General features: G+C 42.5%; 2 protein-coding genes across 14 annotated transcripts in view; both read left to right on the top strand.

Moving 5' to 3' along the window:
* Positions 1 to 13,865, top strand: part of ano5a (anoctamin 5a) — an 805,725-nt gene that overhangs the window by 235,829 nt on the left and 556,031 nt on the right. The gene's annotated exons all lie outside the window — the stretch shown is intronic.
* Positions 1 to 13,865, top strand: part of ano3 (anoctamin 3) — a 123,269-nt gene that overhangs the window by 77,978 nt on the left and 31,426 nt on the right. For all 13 annotated transcript variants that reach the window (XR_015526787.1, XR_015526786.1, XR_015526784.1 and 10 more), the window contains 5 exons: positions 1,154 to 1,209; positions 1,295 to 1,416; positions 2,670 to 2,804; positions 2,893 to 2,989; positions 11,038 to 11,098. Coding sequence is in view for 8 of the 13 variants with exons in the window: in XM_087312626.1 (XP_087168752.1) it covers positions 1,154 to 1,209; positions 1,295 to 1,416; positions 2,670 to 2,804; positions 2,893 to 2,989; positions 11,038 to 11,098 (471 nt within the window). In the remaining 5 variants the exon portion in view is untranslated. The remainder of the gene's footprint in view (positions 1 to 1,153; positions 1,210 to 1,294; positions 1,417 to 2,669; positions 2,805 to 2,892; positions 2,990 to 11,037; positions 11,099 to 13,865) is intronic.

Here is a 13,865-nt window from a genome sequence, read left to right on the forward strand (position 1 = left end):
CAAGATATACTGTGTGTTTTTGGTCGTGAGACATAGTTTGGACAAAGTTGTCGGCGATTCTTCCTATAGTAAAGTCATGCATTGTGAAACCCCCTCTCGCCAATCCATCTTACAGTGTAGGGGTGTTGCTAGGCCTATTTTAGAGGAGCTGTAGCCCCCCTATATTTCGACTCAGCCCCCCTAAAACATTTGCAGATAGCTCATAAAATGTACACTAAATTATCACCTCAGTCCCCTTTTAAATTTGATATGAAAGTATTGTTTTACCTGTCACTGACAGAGATACTGGAGAAACATCAAGTGTTGTCTAGTATTAAAAAAAAATACTAATTTATTATTATCATTCAGATCGTGAAGTATGGGAATTAGCCTGTCAGTTAAAAATATTTATATTAGTGCTGTCAATCGATTAAATAAAATTAACTAATTAATCACACCTTTTAAAAAAAATGAATCTTGATTAATCGATTAATCGAAGAAATTAAAACACAGGCATGTTAATGACATTTAAATTTCAAAACAATCAATGCCAATAAAGAAAACACTGATTTCCATGTTGGATTCTCAGCAAAAAAATGCCAAAATACAGGAATTGCAGACATGGAAAATGAAAAATTATAATAATAAACTATAGAATACAAACTGTTGCACTCATTGTAAAGTTTTATTGCTGTGAGTTGAGAACATTAGTTATAGAGTAGAAACAATTTTGCTTAATCCTCCTTTACATCCTTCTATTACTATTAAATTAGTACTTATAAATGTAATATTAGGCTTTATATATATAAGGAGATGAGCCTCCCTAAAATGAAAGTCCTAAAATCGCCCCTGTTGCAGAGTAAACAAAGCAGCGACTAAACGCTAGCCCAGATAGTCATGCAGTGAGACAACATCCGTGACACGACTGCTTTGAAAACCCTGCAGTCTGAACTCGGCATGATTGTGTTTCAGTTGTAGTTCATGCACATTTCTGCTATCAGATAAAACATTTATCCTACTCAAAAATCAAGATTTATGCTCATCTTAGCATTTCCATTAGGCGCTTTGTAATGCAGTATACCATAATGTGCATAAATACATGTGGATGGAAACAGAGCTAGTCATTCAGATCGATGCCTATAGTTCAGAAAATGAAGTTTTCTTCTGTTTTCAGGTATTAATCGTCTGCTGGGCAACAGCACGTATGAAGCCGCGTTTCCTCCACACGAGGTAAAACTCAGCCGTTTTACACTGCTATCTTGTTAGTGTTTTTACTGTTGACAGAGATCTGAAAGTCTTATTTGTGTGATTTCAGGGCTGTTACAAAAGCAGACACCCGATTAAAACCCACGGCGCTCAGAACCACAGACACCTTCTGTACGAGAGATGGGCACGCTGGGGGATCTGGTACAAATACCAGCCGCTCGACCTCATACGGTAAAATCAACTCATTCATTCATTTTCCTTCGGCTTAGTGTCTGATTTATCAGAATTCTCCACAGCGGAATGAACCGCCAACTATTCCAGCATGTGTTTTACAAAGCGGATGCCCTTTCAGCTGCAACCTAGTACTGGGAAACACCCATACACACACATTCACACGCACCTATACACTACGGACAATTTAGTTCATCCAGCTCACCTATAGCGCATGTGTTTGGACCAAGATAGGCTAATTCTAAAAACGTAGCCCTGTATACATTTTTGGAGATCGTAAATTATGTAGCCAGAGCTATGTATGGCTGCATTTCATTTTTTAAATGAATGCCACCGGGCAGTGTGACATGCTTTTTAAATTTGTCAGTTGTGTTTAGGGAAGTGGGTGGGGGGGGGTCAATCTGTGCTTTTAAAACACTATTGGTTGGGTTTAGGGAAGGGGGTGGGCGGGTCAATCTGTGCTTTTAAAAAAACTATTGGTTGGGTTTAGGGAGGAGGTGAGCGGGTCAATCTGTGCTTTTAAAAACACTATTGGTTGGGTTTAAGGAAGGGGTGGGCGGGTCAATCGCTGCTTTTAAAAACACTATTGGTTGGGTTTAGAGAAGTGGGTGGGTGGGTCAATCTGCTTTTAAAAACAATATTGGATAGGTTTAGGGAAGGGGGTGGGTGGGTCAAGCAGACAGCAGGCACAAATGGCACTTGCGAGAGAAATTAGAGATTTTAAAAAGCATGCATAGCATCCTCTAGTGGATTCGTAAAAACAAAAACTGGGGAAAAAACGTAGCTCCTGGGACGTATTTTGCGCTCTCCAGAAATGTATATAGAGGTACATTTTCAGAATGAGCCTGGGTTGGTTTGGACTGTGGGGGTAAACCAGAGCATCCGGAAGAAACCCACGCCAACACGGGGAGAACATGCAAACTCCACACAGAAACACCAACTGACCCAGCCGGGACTCAAGCCAGTAGCCTTCTTCCTGAGAGGCGTCAGTGCTAACCACTGTGCTGCTAAAATCTACTTATTCATTAGTTAATGTTTAAAACATAATTGTGTGCAAAACATAAAGGCAACAGCCTTAGGTGCACTCAACTCTCGTTCACTGTCAATAAAATTGGATCAACTTATTAATATTTTGAAATAAGCATCATTTAAGTTACTGATTTAAATTTGAACCTGCAGAACCTAACCATGATGCCACAACTGCCCTATTGAACCATGTTTCTCTGTTGTCTGTTTCTCTGTGTGTCTGGCAGACGGTATTTCGGAGAGAAGATCGGTCTGTATTTCGCCTGGTTGGGCTGGTATACGGGAATGCTAATCCCTGCTGCTTTAGTCGGCCTTTTCGTCTTCCTATATGGGCTTTTCACCATGGACTCCAGCCAAGTAAGGTCAGTCCTGAGGTCGTCTGCAGCGCTCTGTGTTTTCGTAGCTTTTCTTCACAGTAAAGCACTGGTTGTGATTGTGTTTGCGTTGCAGTAAGGAGATCTGTGAGGCGAACACCACCGTCATGTGCCCCATGTGTGAAGGCAACTGCAGCTCATGGACACTCAGCGACAGCTGCGTTTATGCAAAGGTACTGTAGACGCACCGTAAACACACTGATATCAAACTCACATGAGCCTTTCAGACCTTTCCGGAGCAGGAGACACCTATTACTGTGTTTTCCCCCAGATCATAATAGTTAGTTTACAAAATTCAATTTATTATAACTATTAAAATAAATCAAAATGTTACATTTTCTTACATTTTCATGTAAGCTGGCTTGCATGACTCGCATGATAAAACGAAAAAATCTGAAAAAAATCTGCTATTATAAACTAGCCTAGAGCACCGTCTGCTGTTATAAACTAGCCTAGAGCGGCAATTGCTGTTATAAACTAGCCTAGAGCGCCATCAGCTGTTAAAAACTAGCCTAGAGCGCCATCTGCTCTTATAAACTAGCCTAGAGCGACATCTGCTGTTATAAACTAGCCTAGAGCGCCATCTGCTGTTACAAACTAGCCTAGAGCGACATCTGCTATTATAAACTAGCCTAGAGCACCGTCTGCTGTTATAAACTAGCCTAGAGCGTCAATTGCTGTTATTAACTAGCCTAGAGCGCCATCTGCTGTTAAAAGCTAGCCTAGAGCGACATCTGCTGTTACAAACTAGCCTAGAGCGCCATCTGCTGTTACAAACTAGCCTAGAGCGCCATCTGCTCTTATAAACTAGTCTAGAGCGACATGTGCTATTATAAACTACCCTTGAGCGCCATCTGCTGTTACAAACTAGCCTAGAGCGCCATCTGCTCTTATAAACTAGCCTAGAGCGACATGTGCTATTATAAACTACCCTAGAGCGCCATCTGCTGTTACAAACTAGCCTAGAGCGCCATCTGCTTTTATAAACTAGCCTAGAGCGACATGTGCTATTATAAACTACCCTTGAGCGCCATCTGCTGTCATAAACTAGTCTAGAGCGGTATCTGCTGTTATAAACTATCCTAGAGTGCTGTCTGCTGTTATAAACTAGCTTGGGACACCATCTACTGTTAAAAGCTAGCCTAGAGTGACATCTGCTGTTAAAAACTAGCCTACAACACATGTATCATTCATTCATTGATTAATTTTCCTTCAGCTTAGTCCCTTTATTCTTAAGTGGAATGAACCACAAACTTTTTTAGGATATGTTTTACACAGCGGATGCCCTTCCAGCTACAACCCAGTACTGGGAAACACATGTATCATTATATTGTAAATATTTTTATTTCTGTACTGGAACAGTAAAGCAATAGACGGTAACGCTTAATTACCGTGACTGGCCATCAAATAAGTCTAAAATAAATCATACTTCTTAAAAAATGTAACACACCAGAGCAGGCCGACAGAGTCAGATGAAAACCGCTCCAGGGTGCTCAATTACAATTTATATATCAATTAAATAACACTGCTTTTTATTGTCAGTAATGGTGGTAATGTTGTAATGGGGGAAACTGAATTCTGTTCGTAACGCCATTTATTTATAACACCGTTATTCCCATCAACACTCACAGGACAGTAACAACTTGCTGAATAATTTCTGTGACATTTCATGTTGTGTGGACAATCAGTTTAAAACCCTTTGGCTCTACATTAGTTTCCAGCCATCAAACAAATCAAACATTTTACGACACACAAAAAAACTTTATGGAAATGAAAGAGTAACTGCTCTTTTCTCCAGTAGATGGCTTGTACATCTTCAATTCAATTTATGAGCCAATTTGCATCTTGGCATTGATTCCTGTAATCAGTTCATGATGCTGTTTTCTGTGGGAACATGAAAAGCAGAAAAAAACAACAAGACAAACAGCATGAAAGGCCAGAAAACCGCTTGTCATCCTGTTTGTGTGGCGATAAATTATATTCCTGTCATCATCCTAATGTAAACACAACCGCTGAAAAGATCCGCTTGATTTACAGAACAACCAGAACGTCTCGTTTTCACATATTTCTGCTGTAGTCTCGTTAGGAGAGTCTGTTTTTGTCATGTGCTTTGAATTAGCTCTTGCTTTTCAACATGCAAATCAAACGCAGATTCTTCACCAGTGCTAAAAACTGAAAGTGGGGTTTGTGTCGTGGGAACATGGGGGTTACTTCGCCTGGCAGAAGCTCAGTTTGATTAAAATGCACATAAAATTGGTTCCTTCTCATACGAAAATGTTGTCGTATGAAAATTGCACCTTTTGTCAAAGCTTCTTGGCAATCTACTACTGTCATGAGTCAACAACGAAGCTGAAATCAGCCTTACACCTTTTACCACGTCTTCGCCGTTTGTCCACCTACACCAGTTCTGGTGGCAAAACTGTCAACTCAAAAGATCATTTTCTCAGCTCAGGAAGGATTTAATATACCTGTGTGCAGCTCTTCTGCTTTCAAAATCATCTGTTACGCTTCTTCAGACTCGCTTTATAGATTCCCTCTCCAGGTATTCTGCCATTCAAGCCCTGCCATTCCTTTCCCATCTCGAAGGATTAAATGTCAGTGTGCTCTTTCCACGCAGGTTAAATGAAAAATTATGTGAGCTGTGAATCAAACCTCCTGCCTAGACCTCAGATGCTCTTTATGAAGCTGCTCTGCCAAAATCTCCACCTCCTCAACAAATAAAGCTGCCTCCGGGGACTCAGACTATCTGCACTGTCCTAAAAGAAAAGCGCTGCAAGACTACACCCCTGGGGTACACCACCTTGCCATGGGACAGTCCATTGTCTGATTTAAGTTGTTGACAATCTCCTGTGTGGTGTGACATACAATAAAGGCTGAGAATAAACTACAAAGGTAGCGGATCTTTCCACATCTGGTGTGAGAGAAGTGGAACCAGCAAGCTGGGCAGTGCGACGCAGCCTTTATTCAGCGCGTATTTTCAGCCTTTTTTTCTTTTTTTGGACAAAAACAAAATATTTTATTTTCATGCTGTTTGTCTTGTTTTTTTTCTGCTTTTCAATATTTTATTTTAATATTGTTGGCTAATATATAACTCTTTCAGCAGTCCCTACTTCATACTCGCATCCAGCTCAGTTGGTCACGGGGGCATGAACGATATGCTGCTGAATGAAAGTGAAGCTGCCGAACTGCAGTTAAAGTCGATATATTAAAATGAAACACCCGAAATTACATGAAAGCAGAGGAAACGTGGATAGCCTGGTGACGCAATGACGTTAATCGATCTATCATCAATTCCTCATATTATTGTCTCATTCAGATAAAGGCAATTCCATCACTGATGTACATGTAGGAAGTCACAAGCCCCAACCCTAGAAAAAGCTGTTCCCTGATTGTTTTTTTTCTCTGCCTTTCCACAGGTTAGCAGTAAGCTTATGCAAATCTAATGCTGTGTTCACACCGGACACGGAACGCGCGGATAAATCGCGCTATTCGCGCGTAAATAGCCGCGTGAACATTTGAGTTTACTCGCTTCATTCGTGCGTCAAACCCCGCTTCATTCACGTGTCAAATTCACTTCAGAACAGACGCGGATTCGCGTGATGGGCAGGGCTTCTGTCTGCCCGAAGACTCTAGCTTCATAGCTAAATGGCTAACATAGATTTTATTAAGAAAATAACAGTGTTTATGTGCTTTATGAAGACTAAAAACAGCGTCGATACGTTTATGGTCGTGTCTGAGTCCACTACATCCTTTCAGAGGTGCATCCAGCTCTGTGAGCTCAAAAACTCCTCCAGAAACTGAACCTGGATGACGGAGGCTTTCAGCGGTGCTTCTGACTGAGCCAAGCCGAGTTTGATGAACTGTTGTTGGTGAAGGCTGGAGGATTTCCCTTGGAACACCAACAACAGGTTCTACGTCACAATCACGCCCCCACAAGAGCAAGCTTCTGATTGGTTAACGCGGCGCGAATGTACGCTGAAGTTCAGATTTTCGAACTCGAGATTCGCGCGAAACGCTCGTTAAGCACGTCAAACGCGCAAAATGCTCAATTCGCCCTGCGCCATTCGCGCAATTTGCACCATTCGCACGTATCGCTCCGCAGGATGTCTATTCGCGCGTTTGCATTGACTTAACATATAAATCACTCGCGCTTGACGCGCGTTCCGTGTCTGGTGTGAACGCAGCATAAAAGTCATGCTAACAAACACAAATGATCACAAGAAATATACGAATGTAGTTCAAATGTATAAATTATGAATTGATGTTTACTTTAACCCCTTCAGACCCTGTGTCCATTACAATGGACATTACGACATCCCATTTTTCTGAAATTTGGAACATAATTCAGGTCTGAAAGGGTTAAACTTTAGTTATATTGTTCAATTAATATGATTTAAAAAGTTTTTTTTTTTGTCAAATAAAAGATTTTCCACCATAATTTCATAGCTCAAAAGTGCACCGTTTTGGCAACTGCACCATTTTAAAAGCATCGATTTACCACCGATATCAAAAAACGCAAACGATGCCCAACCTAAGTTGTCACTCAATTGAGCTGGTCATGACAATGGCAATGGCATCTCAGTCAAGCTTCCTGTCATGAGCATCACTCCAAATCTGACAGCAAATTTGTTTACTCTTTCATATCAAGGTAGTTTTAAAATGTCCACTGCATTTAGACTTGATATAAACATCCGCCTTTAGGGATCTGATTACAAATGGTCCAGTAAGTGAAGTGCGGCCAACAATTTACCCTCTGCATTAAACCCATCAGAGTTAGTGCACACTCAAAGAGCGCCATATCAGTGTGTTAAAGTCGACTAGTCTTTGCAACCCTTGTCTCTGTGTTGCATTTCATTGTCAGACATACTATACTATGTCTTTTGGCTCGAAGACTCTGTGTGTGTGTGTGTGTGTGTGTGTGTGTGTGTGTGTGTGTGTGTGTGTGTGTGTGTGTGTGTGTGTGTGTGTGTGTGTGTGTGTGTGTGTGTGTGTGTGTGTGTGTGTGTGTGTGTGTGTGTGTGTGTGTGTGCAGGTGGTCTTTCAGTGCCAGTGCTTACTGTTGTATTTGTTCCCCAAAGACGGCTGCGGTTACTGAATCACATTAACTGCCTCTGCCTCATTGCTGCAAATAACTGTCAGAAAAAACCTTAATGCACAAGCCCAATTTTTCTTACTGAATTTCTTAAAAGGGCTACGGCAGCTTTGTTAGACCCTATAACCTGTTATTAGCATTTTGAGAGAGAGCCAAGAGGATATGATTAAAGTGGTGCCGTGACCCGGATGGAATTGGGGTTTCGAGGGGTGAGTTTAATAAAGGCTAGCAGGTATAGGATTGACTGCAAGTAAACCTCACTGTCCCGGACTAAAGAGGCAATGCTAATATTATTATTAATATTATTATTAGTAGTATTTAGCTTGCACATGACATACAATGCAGCAGGAAAGTATTCATAGCGCTTCACTTTTTCCACATTGTTTTTCATGTTCATTCATTCATTAATTTTCTTCTCGGCTTAGTCCCTTTAATAATCCGGGGTCGCCACAGTGGAATGAACCGCCAACTTATCTAGCAAATTTTTATGCAGCGGATGCCCTTCCAGCCGCAACCCATCTCTGGGAAACATCACACACACATTCACACACACACTTATACACTACTGACAATTTAGCGCACCCAATTCACCTGTAGCATGTCTTTGGACTGTAGGGGAAACTGGAGCACCCGGAGCAAACCCCCGCGAAGGCAGGGAGAACATGCAAACTCCACACAGAAACGCCAACTGAGCCGAGGTTCGAACCAGCAACTCAGCGACCTTCTTGCTGTGAGGCGACAGCACTACCTACTGCGCCACTGCCTCGCCTGTTTTTCATGTTACTGCCGTATAATTTTATGTTATTTCGCTGTGATCGGCCCTCGAGATCCGTGACCTTATTCTGCAACGTCTTTTGCACTTTTAAGGTGTGTAGAAAGTCGTCCTTTAGTTCATGTTGCAACACCTCCTCTCCTCGATTTGGTATTACTCTGAGGAGGGGGGTCTACAGAATTTTGGCTGCACTGAATTAAACACTCTCTTAAAACAAATTAAATGAAACATACACATTTTATCTACGTGTAAAGTTCTCATCAGCAAACAAACCACAAAACATCAAGTCAATGACCACGGCTGCGTCCGAAACCGCCTACTACTCAGTAGGTGCTGCATTTGAATGTAAACGAACTACTCGGCCGTTAGAAGAGTGTGTTCTATACAGTATGAACGTGAAAAGTATGAATGGAATTCAGACGTACTAAATCCGCCATTTTGTCATGGTCACGTGACCTACCTGCGTCAATTGCGTCGCTTTACTTCCATTCATGAATTCCCTCGCGGGGCATCATGGGATAGCGCAGCATGGCTGGGATGCGCACTCTAGAATCTCGCCGGAAGTAGTAAGTCATCCGGGTACTTCTCGCATACTGATTTTCGAATTCTATTAATTCTGACATACGACTCGGCTCGCATACTGATTTTAGCGTACTATATAGTATGGAAGTATGCGGTTTCGGACGCAGCCCACTTATTTAGAGCACTTGAGAGCGATGCAAATCCTTATGTCCTGTGCCTCCTACGAAGAGAGGTGGTTGTAAGACAGCCGTCAAGTTGCCCTGATTAAGAGAGACTTTTGCTCTCCTAGAAATTGGTTAACTTGGCTTCCTCAGTGAAAAACAGCAAGCCAACACACCCACAGCAACATATAAACAGTCCTTCTAAAACAAGCAAACGAAAATGACATAAATAACTTTTTACACACAAAACATCAAATAAAAGACACATATGTTCACAATTGAGCGATAACTTAAAGTTCTTAACCATTTGACCGAAGGTGTAGGCCGGTAGTGAAAGTGATCCATGTGGTGGACCCTCTACCAAACATTCCTACTTACTCTATGGTAAGTGACTTTTTATATAGGAGCAAATCAACCTATTGCCCCTGGAGGTCGGAAGCAGTATAACATCCACATATCAAACAAAACCCAATGCAAGAAAATAAATAGACAAATCAGAAAATAATAATAGTAACATTTAAACATGCTACAATGTTTTGCCGACTCGAGTTCAGCTATTCGCTCCTCTGCTTCTAGTCTTGTGCCAGATGACTGAATATCTTCGGAGATGCCTTCTAACTTCTGATTTATGTCGCTTTTCAGCTTGTCCACTTCTGTTTTCATCTCAGTTTTAAACTCTTCTTCGAACTGGCTGAATTCTTTTCTTAAATCCGTCTTCAGTTTGGGGATATCTCTGCTGGGTGCTCTCACTGCTCGCAAAGTTTCTGCGCCATGTTCTTTCTCGGGTAACAGTTTATCGTCGTCATCCGTCGCCTTGTTCTCCTTCTTGCTTATTTTTGGTTTTACAAACGCCTTTTAAGGTTTCGCCTAGTGCTTAATTTGTGAATTGTGAGGTCCTGGAACAGATCGGGGTAACGGATCCGACATGTTACCCGAGGATGTAGAGGTGTCGCGCACTGAAGTGAAGAGTTGGGGAGTAGAGGAAGAAAGTAAAAGTGAACAACAGACGGAGGGAGGAGGGCGGTTGAGGAGGGGGATGGGAAAAATGAGGTGCCGGATCATCGAAATGTCCCCACACTGCAGATTTAAAAGACGTCAGCACTTTCTCGCACTGTTGCCTCAGCCTCACCTCACCGCAGCTTGCCATGTTAAAGTGTGGAATGATGGTAAGATTAGATTAGTTTCAACTTTGTCATTACACGTGCAAGTACAATGCAACGAATGGTCAAGCGCCCCCTAACTTTAGAGCACAGTGATTGGATATTTACTCGCGGAGAGGAGTTTCCTCATCTCAGCTCATGGATTTAAACACACACACAGTCAATTCGGGGAGATATGAAACACACATATATTATTTAAACGCAAAACCGAGAAAACCGCAATTCACAAGCGCGTATTGAACCGGGGAGGTCGTACTATACGGTTTAATATTATATTGAGAACCGTGGCATCCCTAGAAAATGTATATTGCAATGGCAAAAATGGTTGAGGTCATCTCCAAGTATTGCACGGTAAGTCGATATACTGATTATCGTGACAGGCCTGTTTGTGACCTTGAGTGCTGTTTTAGGATTATACAGACATTTGAAGAATCAAACGCTTTTCTATCCATGTCTCGCTGTTTTATCCTAATTCTGCATCCTAAAACACATTGCCTCTTTTGTGCCCACCCAGGTGACCCATCTTTTTGATAACGGAGGCACAGTTTTCTTCGCAATCTTCATGGCAATATGGGGTGAGTCTGAATCGTTTTTGTTTCATCTGTGATCTTTCCGCAAGCTCAAAGAGAGACGGGTCAGCATTTGGTTTGAAGTACAAATGAAGTAATTATAAGAGAGCCCGCTTCATTCAGCGGACGAGGGCAGAATCTGGATCTGTGCTCTGCTGTAAAATGATTGAGCCTTTAAAGCAGAAGGGAAATGTTGCAGTCAGTCAACACTTTTCTCATGACAAGTGATCCAATTAGCTTCTCACTTACAGCTCAAACATGAACCGTTCTTAACATGAATTTTACTACACATTGAGAGATGCAGAGATCCCTGGCAGTGATCACAGGTCAGTAGTTAATGTGCTTGATATCTCTGGCCACATTAAAATGCGTAATTGACTTTCTTAAACCAATAATCCTCTTTCCAGGAGTGAAATAACAGTCATCTGTTGGATGTTTTTGTTTGGGGCGAGGCAGTGGCGCAGTAGGTAGTGCTGTCGCTTCACAGAAAGAAGGTTGCTGGGTCGCTGGATCGAATCTCGGCTCAGTTGGCGTTTCTGTGTGGAGTTTGCATGTTCTCCCTGCCTTCGCGTGGGTTTCCTCCGGGTGCTCCGGTTTCCCCCACAGTCCAAACACATGCGGTACAGGTGAATTGGGTTGGCTAAATTGTCTGTAGAGTATGAGTGTGTGTTTGAATGTGTGTGTGTGTGATGTTTCCCAGAGATGGGTTGCGGCTGGAAGGGCATCCGCTGCGTAAAAACTTGCTGGATAAGTTGGCGGTTCATTCCGCTGTGGCAACCCCGGATTAATAAAGGGACTAAGCCGACAATAAAATGAATGAATGGATGTTTTTAATGAGTTTGCATGTTCTCCCCGTGTCCGTGTGGGTTTTCCCCGGGTTCCCTGGTTTTCCCTCACCATCCAAATGTGCTCTATATTATATATAAAATAAGCCTAAACCTTTTTTATAGTGTATGTATCTTTTTTATTTTAACCCTTCTGAAAAATCCAGCTTAAACCAGACTAGGCTGGTTTTAGCTGGTGGACCAGGCTGGTTTTAGAGGGGTTTTGGCCATTTCCAGGCTGGTTTCCAGCCATTTCCAGCCTGTTCTTAGCTGGTCAGGCTGAAAAATGACCAGCTAAATCCAGCTAAAACCAGCTTGACCAGCCTGGTTTAAGCTGGACATAGCTGGTTTTGGCTGGGCTCCCAGCCTGGCTAGGCTGGTCAAGCTGGTTTTAGCTGGTCATCTCCCAGCCTGACCAGCTAATACCAGGCTGGAAATGGCTGGAAACCAGCCTGGAAATGGCCAAAACCCCTCTAAAACCAGCCTGGTCGACCAGCTAAAACCAGCCAACCAGCCTAGGCTGGTTTAAGCTGGTTTTTTCAGTAGGGAACTGTAATAAATGCTGTAAATTACATTAGTTTTTACTACAGTAAACTCTGTTTGTATGTGTGTATTGTAGTATAATATACCCTATAGTTGCAGGAAACTACAACTGGGTCATTTGTCAATATTACGTTAGCTGTTGTGTTAACATAGCATCTATACAATCACCACAACAGATTCATTCATGTGCTTTACTTTGGTATGGTTCAGCAACACTGCAGTATTTACTATAGTGTTTGTGGGACCATTGCAACTTCTGATTGCGCAATTTATTTTGGAAACAAATGTATTATTCAGGTACAATACATAGCAGTAATTTTAACTCTTTTTGAACTGTTGTACCAGCGTAGAAGTAGTTAAAGAGCCCATATTATACATGAAATAGGGTCATATCCTGGTTGTAAGTGTCTCCAACAACAGTCTAATATGCATGCAAGGTCAAAAAACACTTTCATGGTCTTATAATCTGCATTTATTTTTAGCTAATTATCCCAGCGACTCCTGTATGAATCGTCCAGTGATTCATTTGTTCCCAAACCCCTCCTTAGCGCGGAGCTAATCTGCGCTGATTGGACCGATGACAGTCTGTCGCGATTGGTCGACTGCCTTCAGTCAGAGAGGGAAATGGCCAATAGCTAATCAGCAATTTAAAAAGTAATCACAGTTCATACACGCTCGATAGTGTAGACGTGGATTTTAGCTGCCACACTATGGCGAGTGGATAGTGCCACGGATAACCGAACGAAGGAGACAGTCGTGTACTCGCCGTACCACACACACACACAAAAACACACACACACCTCCGGATGACAACGCTCCCGCTTCCGCCCGCACCCGCCAGGTTTTAGCCTGAGAACCCGCTCCGTTTTCTGCCCGCCGCGCCCGGTCCCGCTAGAGCGGAGAACACAACCAAAAATCACCCAGTATACAGTCCAGACAGCCAAGCTGTCTGTATAAACACACACACACAGCACAAAGCACACAAAGCTCGTTCGTTCGTTCGCTCTCTCTCTCTCTCTCTCTCTCTCTCTCATACGCGCGCGTGCGCACTAACACACACACACAAGCACCACGCAGACTCTCTCTTTCTAATTCGCATAGCAATATCCGTGATATTGCTAGACAGCCCGCTCCCGTCCCAAATTAAACCCGTTACCGACCGCTCCCGCGATTTATTCGGAAATTTATTCCCGCGGCTGTCCCCGCGCCAGATTTCTGCGGCGCGGGAATAAATTTCCGAATAAATCGCGGGAGCAGAACTCTAGCACGGAGCTCCATAAACAAACAGCACGCGTCGCGTTTTTAACGTGACTTTGCACGCGATAAGAGAATATATCCAGTTAACCTGATACAGTACACGCGGTTACAAGTAACAAATCACAACTAAATACACTTGCAAGCTAGAG

This window comes from Danio rerio, chromosome 25 (assembly GCF_052040795.2).
Source record: "Danio rerio strain M-AB ecotype USA chromosome 25, GRCz13ab, whole genome shotgun sequence".
NCBI classification, from domain to species: domain Eukaryota; kingdom Metazoa; phylum Chordata; class Actinopteri; order Cypriniformes; family Danionidae; genus Danio; species Danio rerio.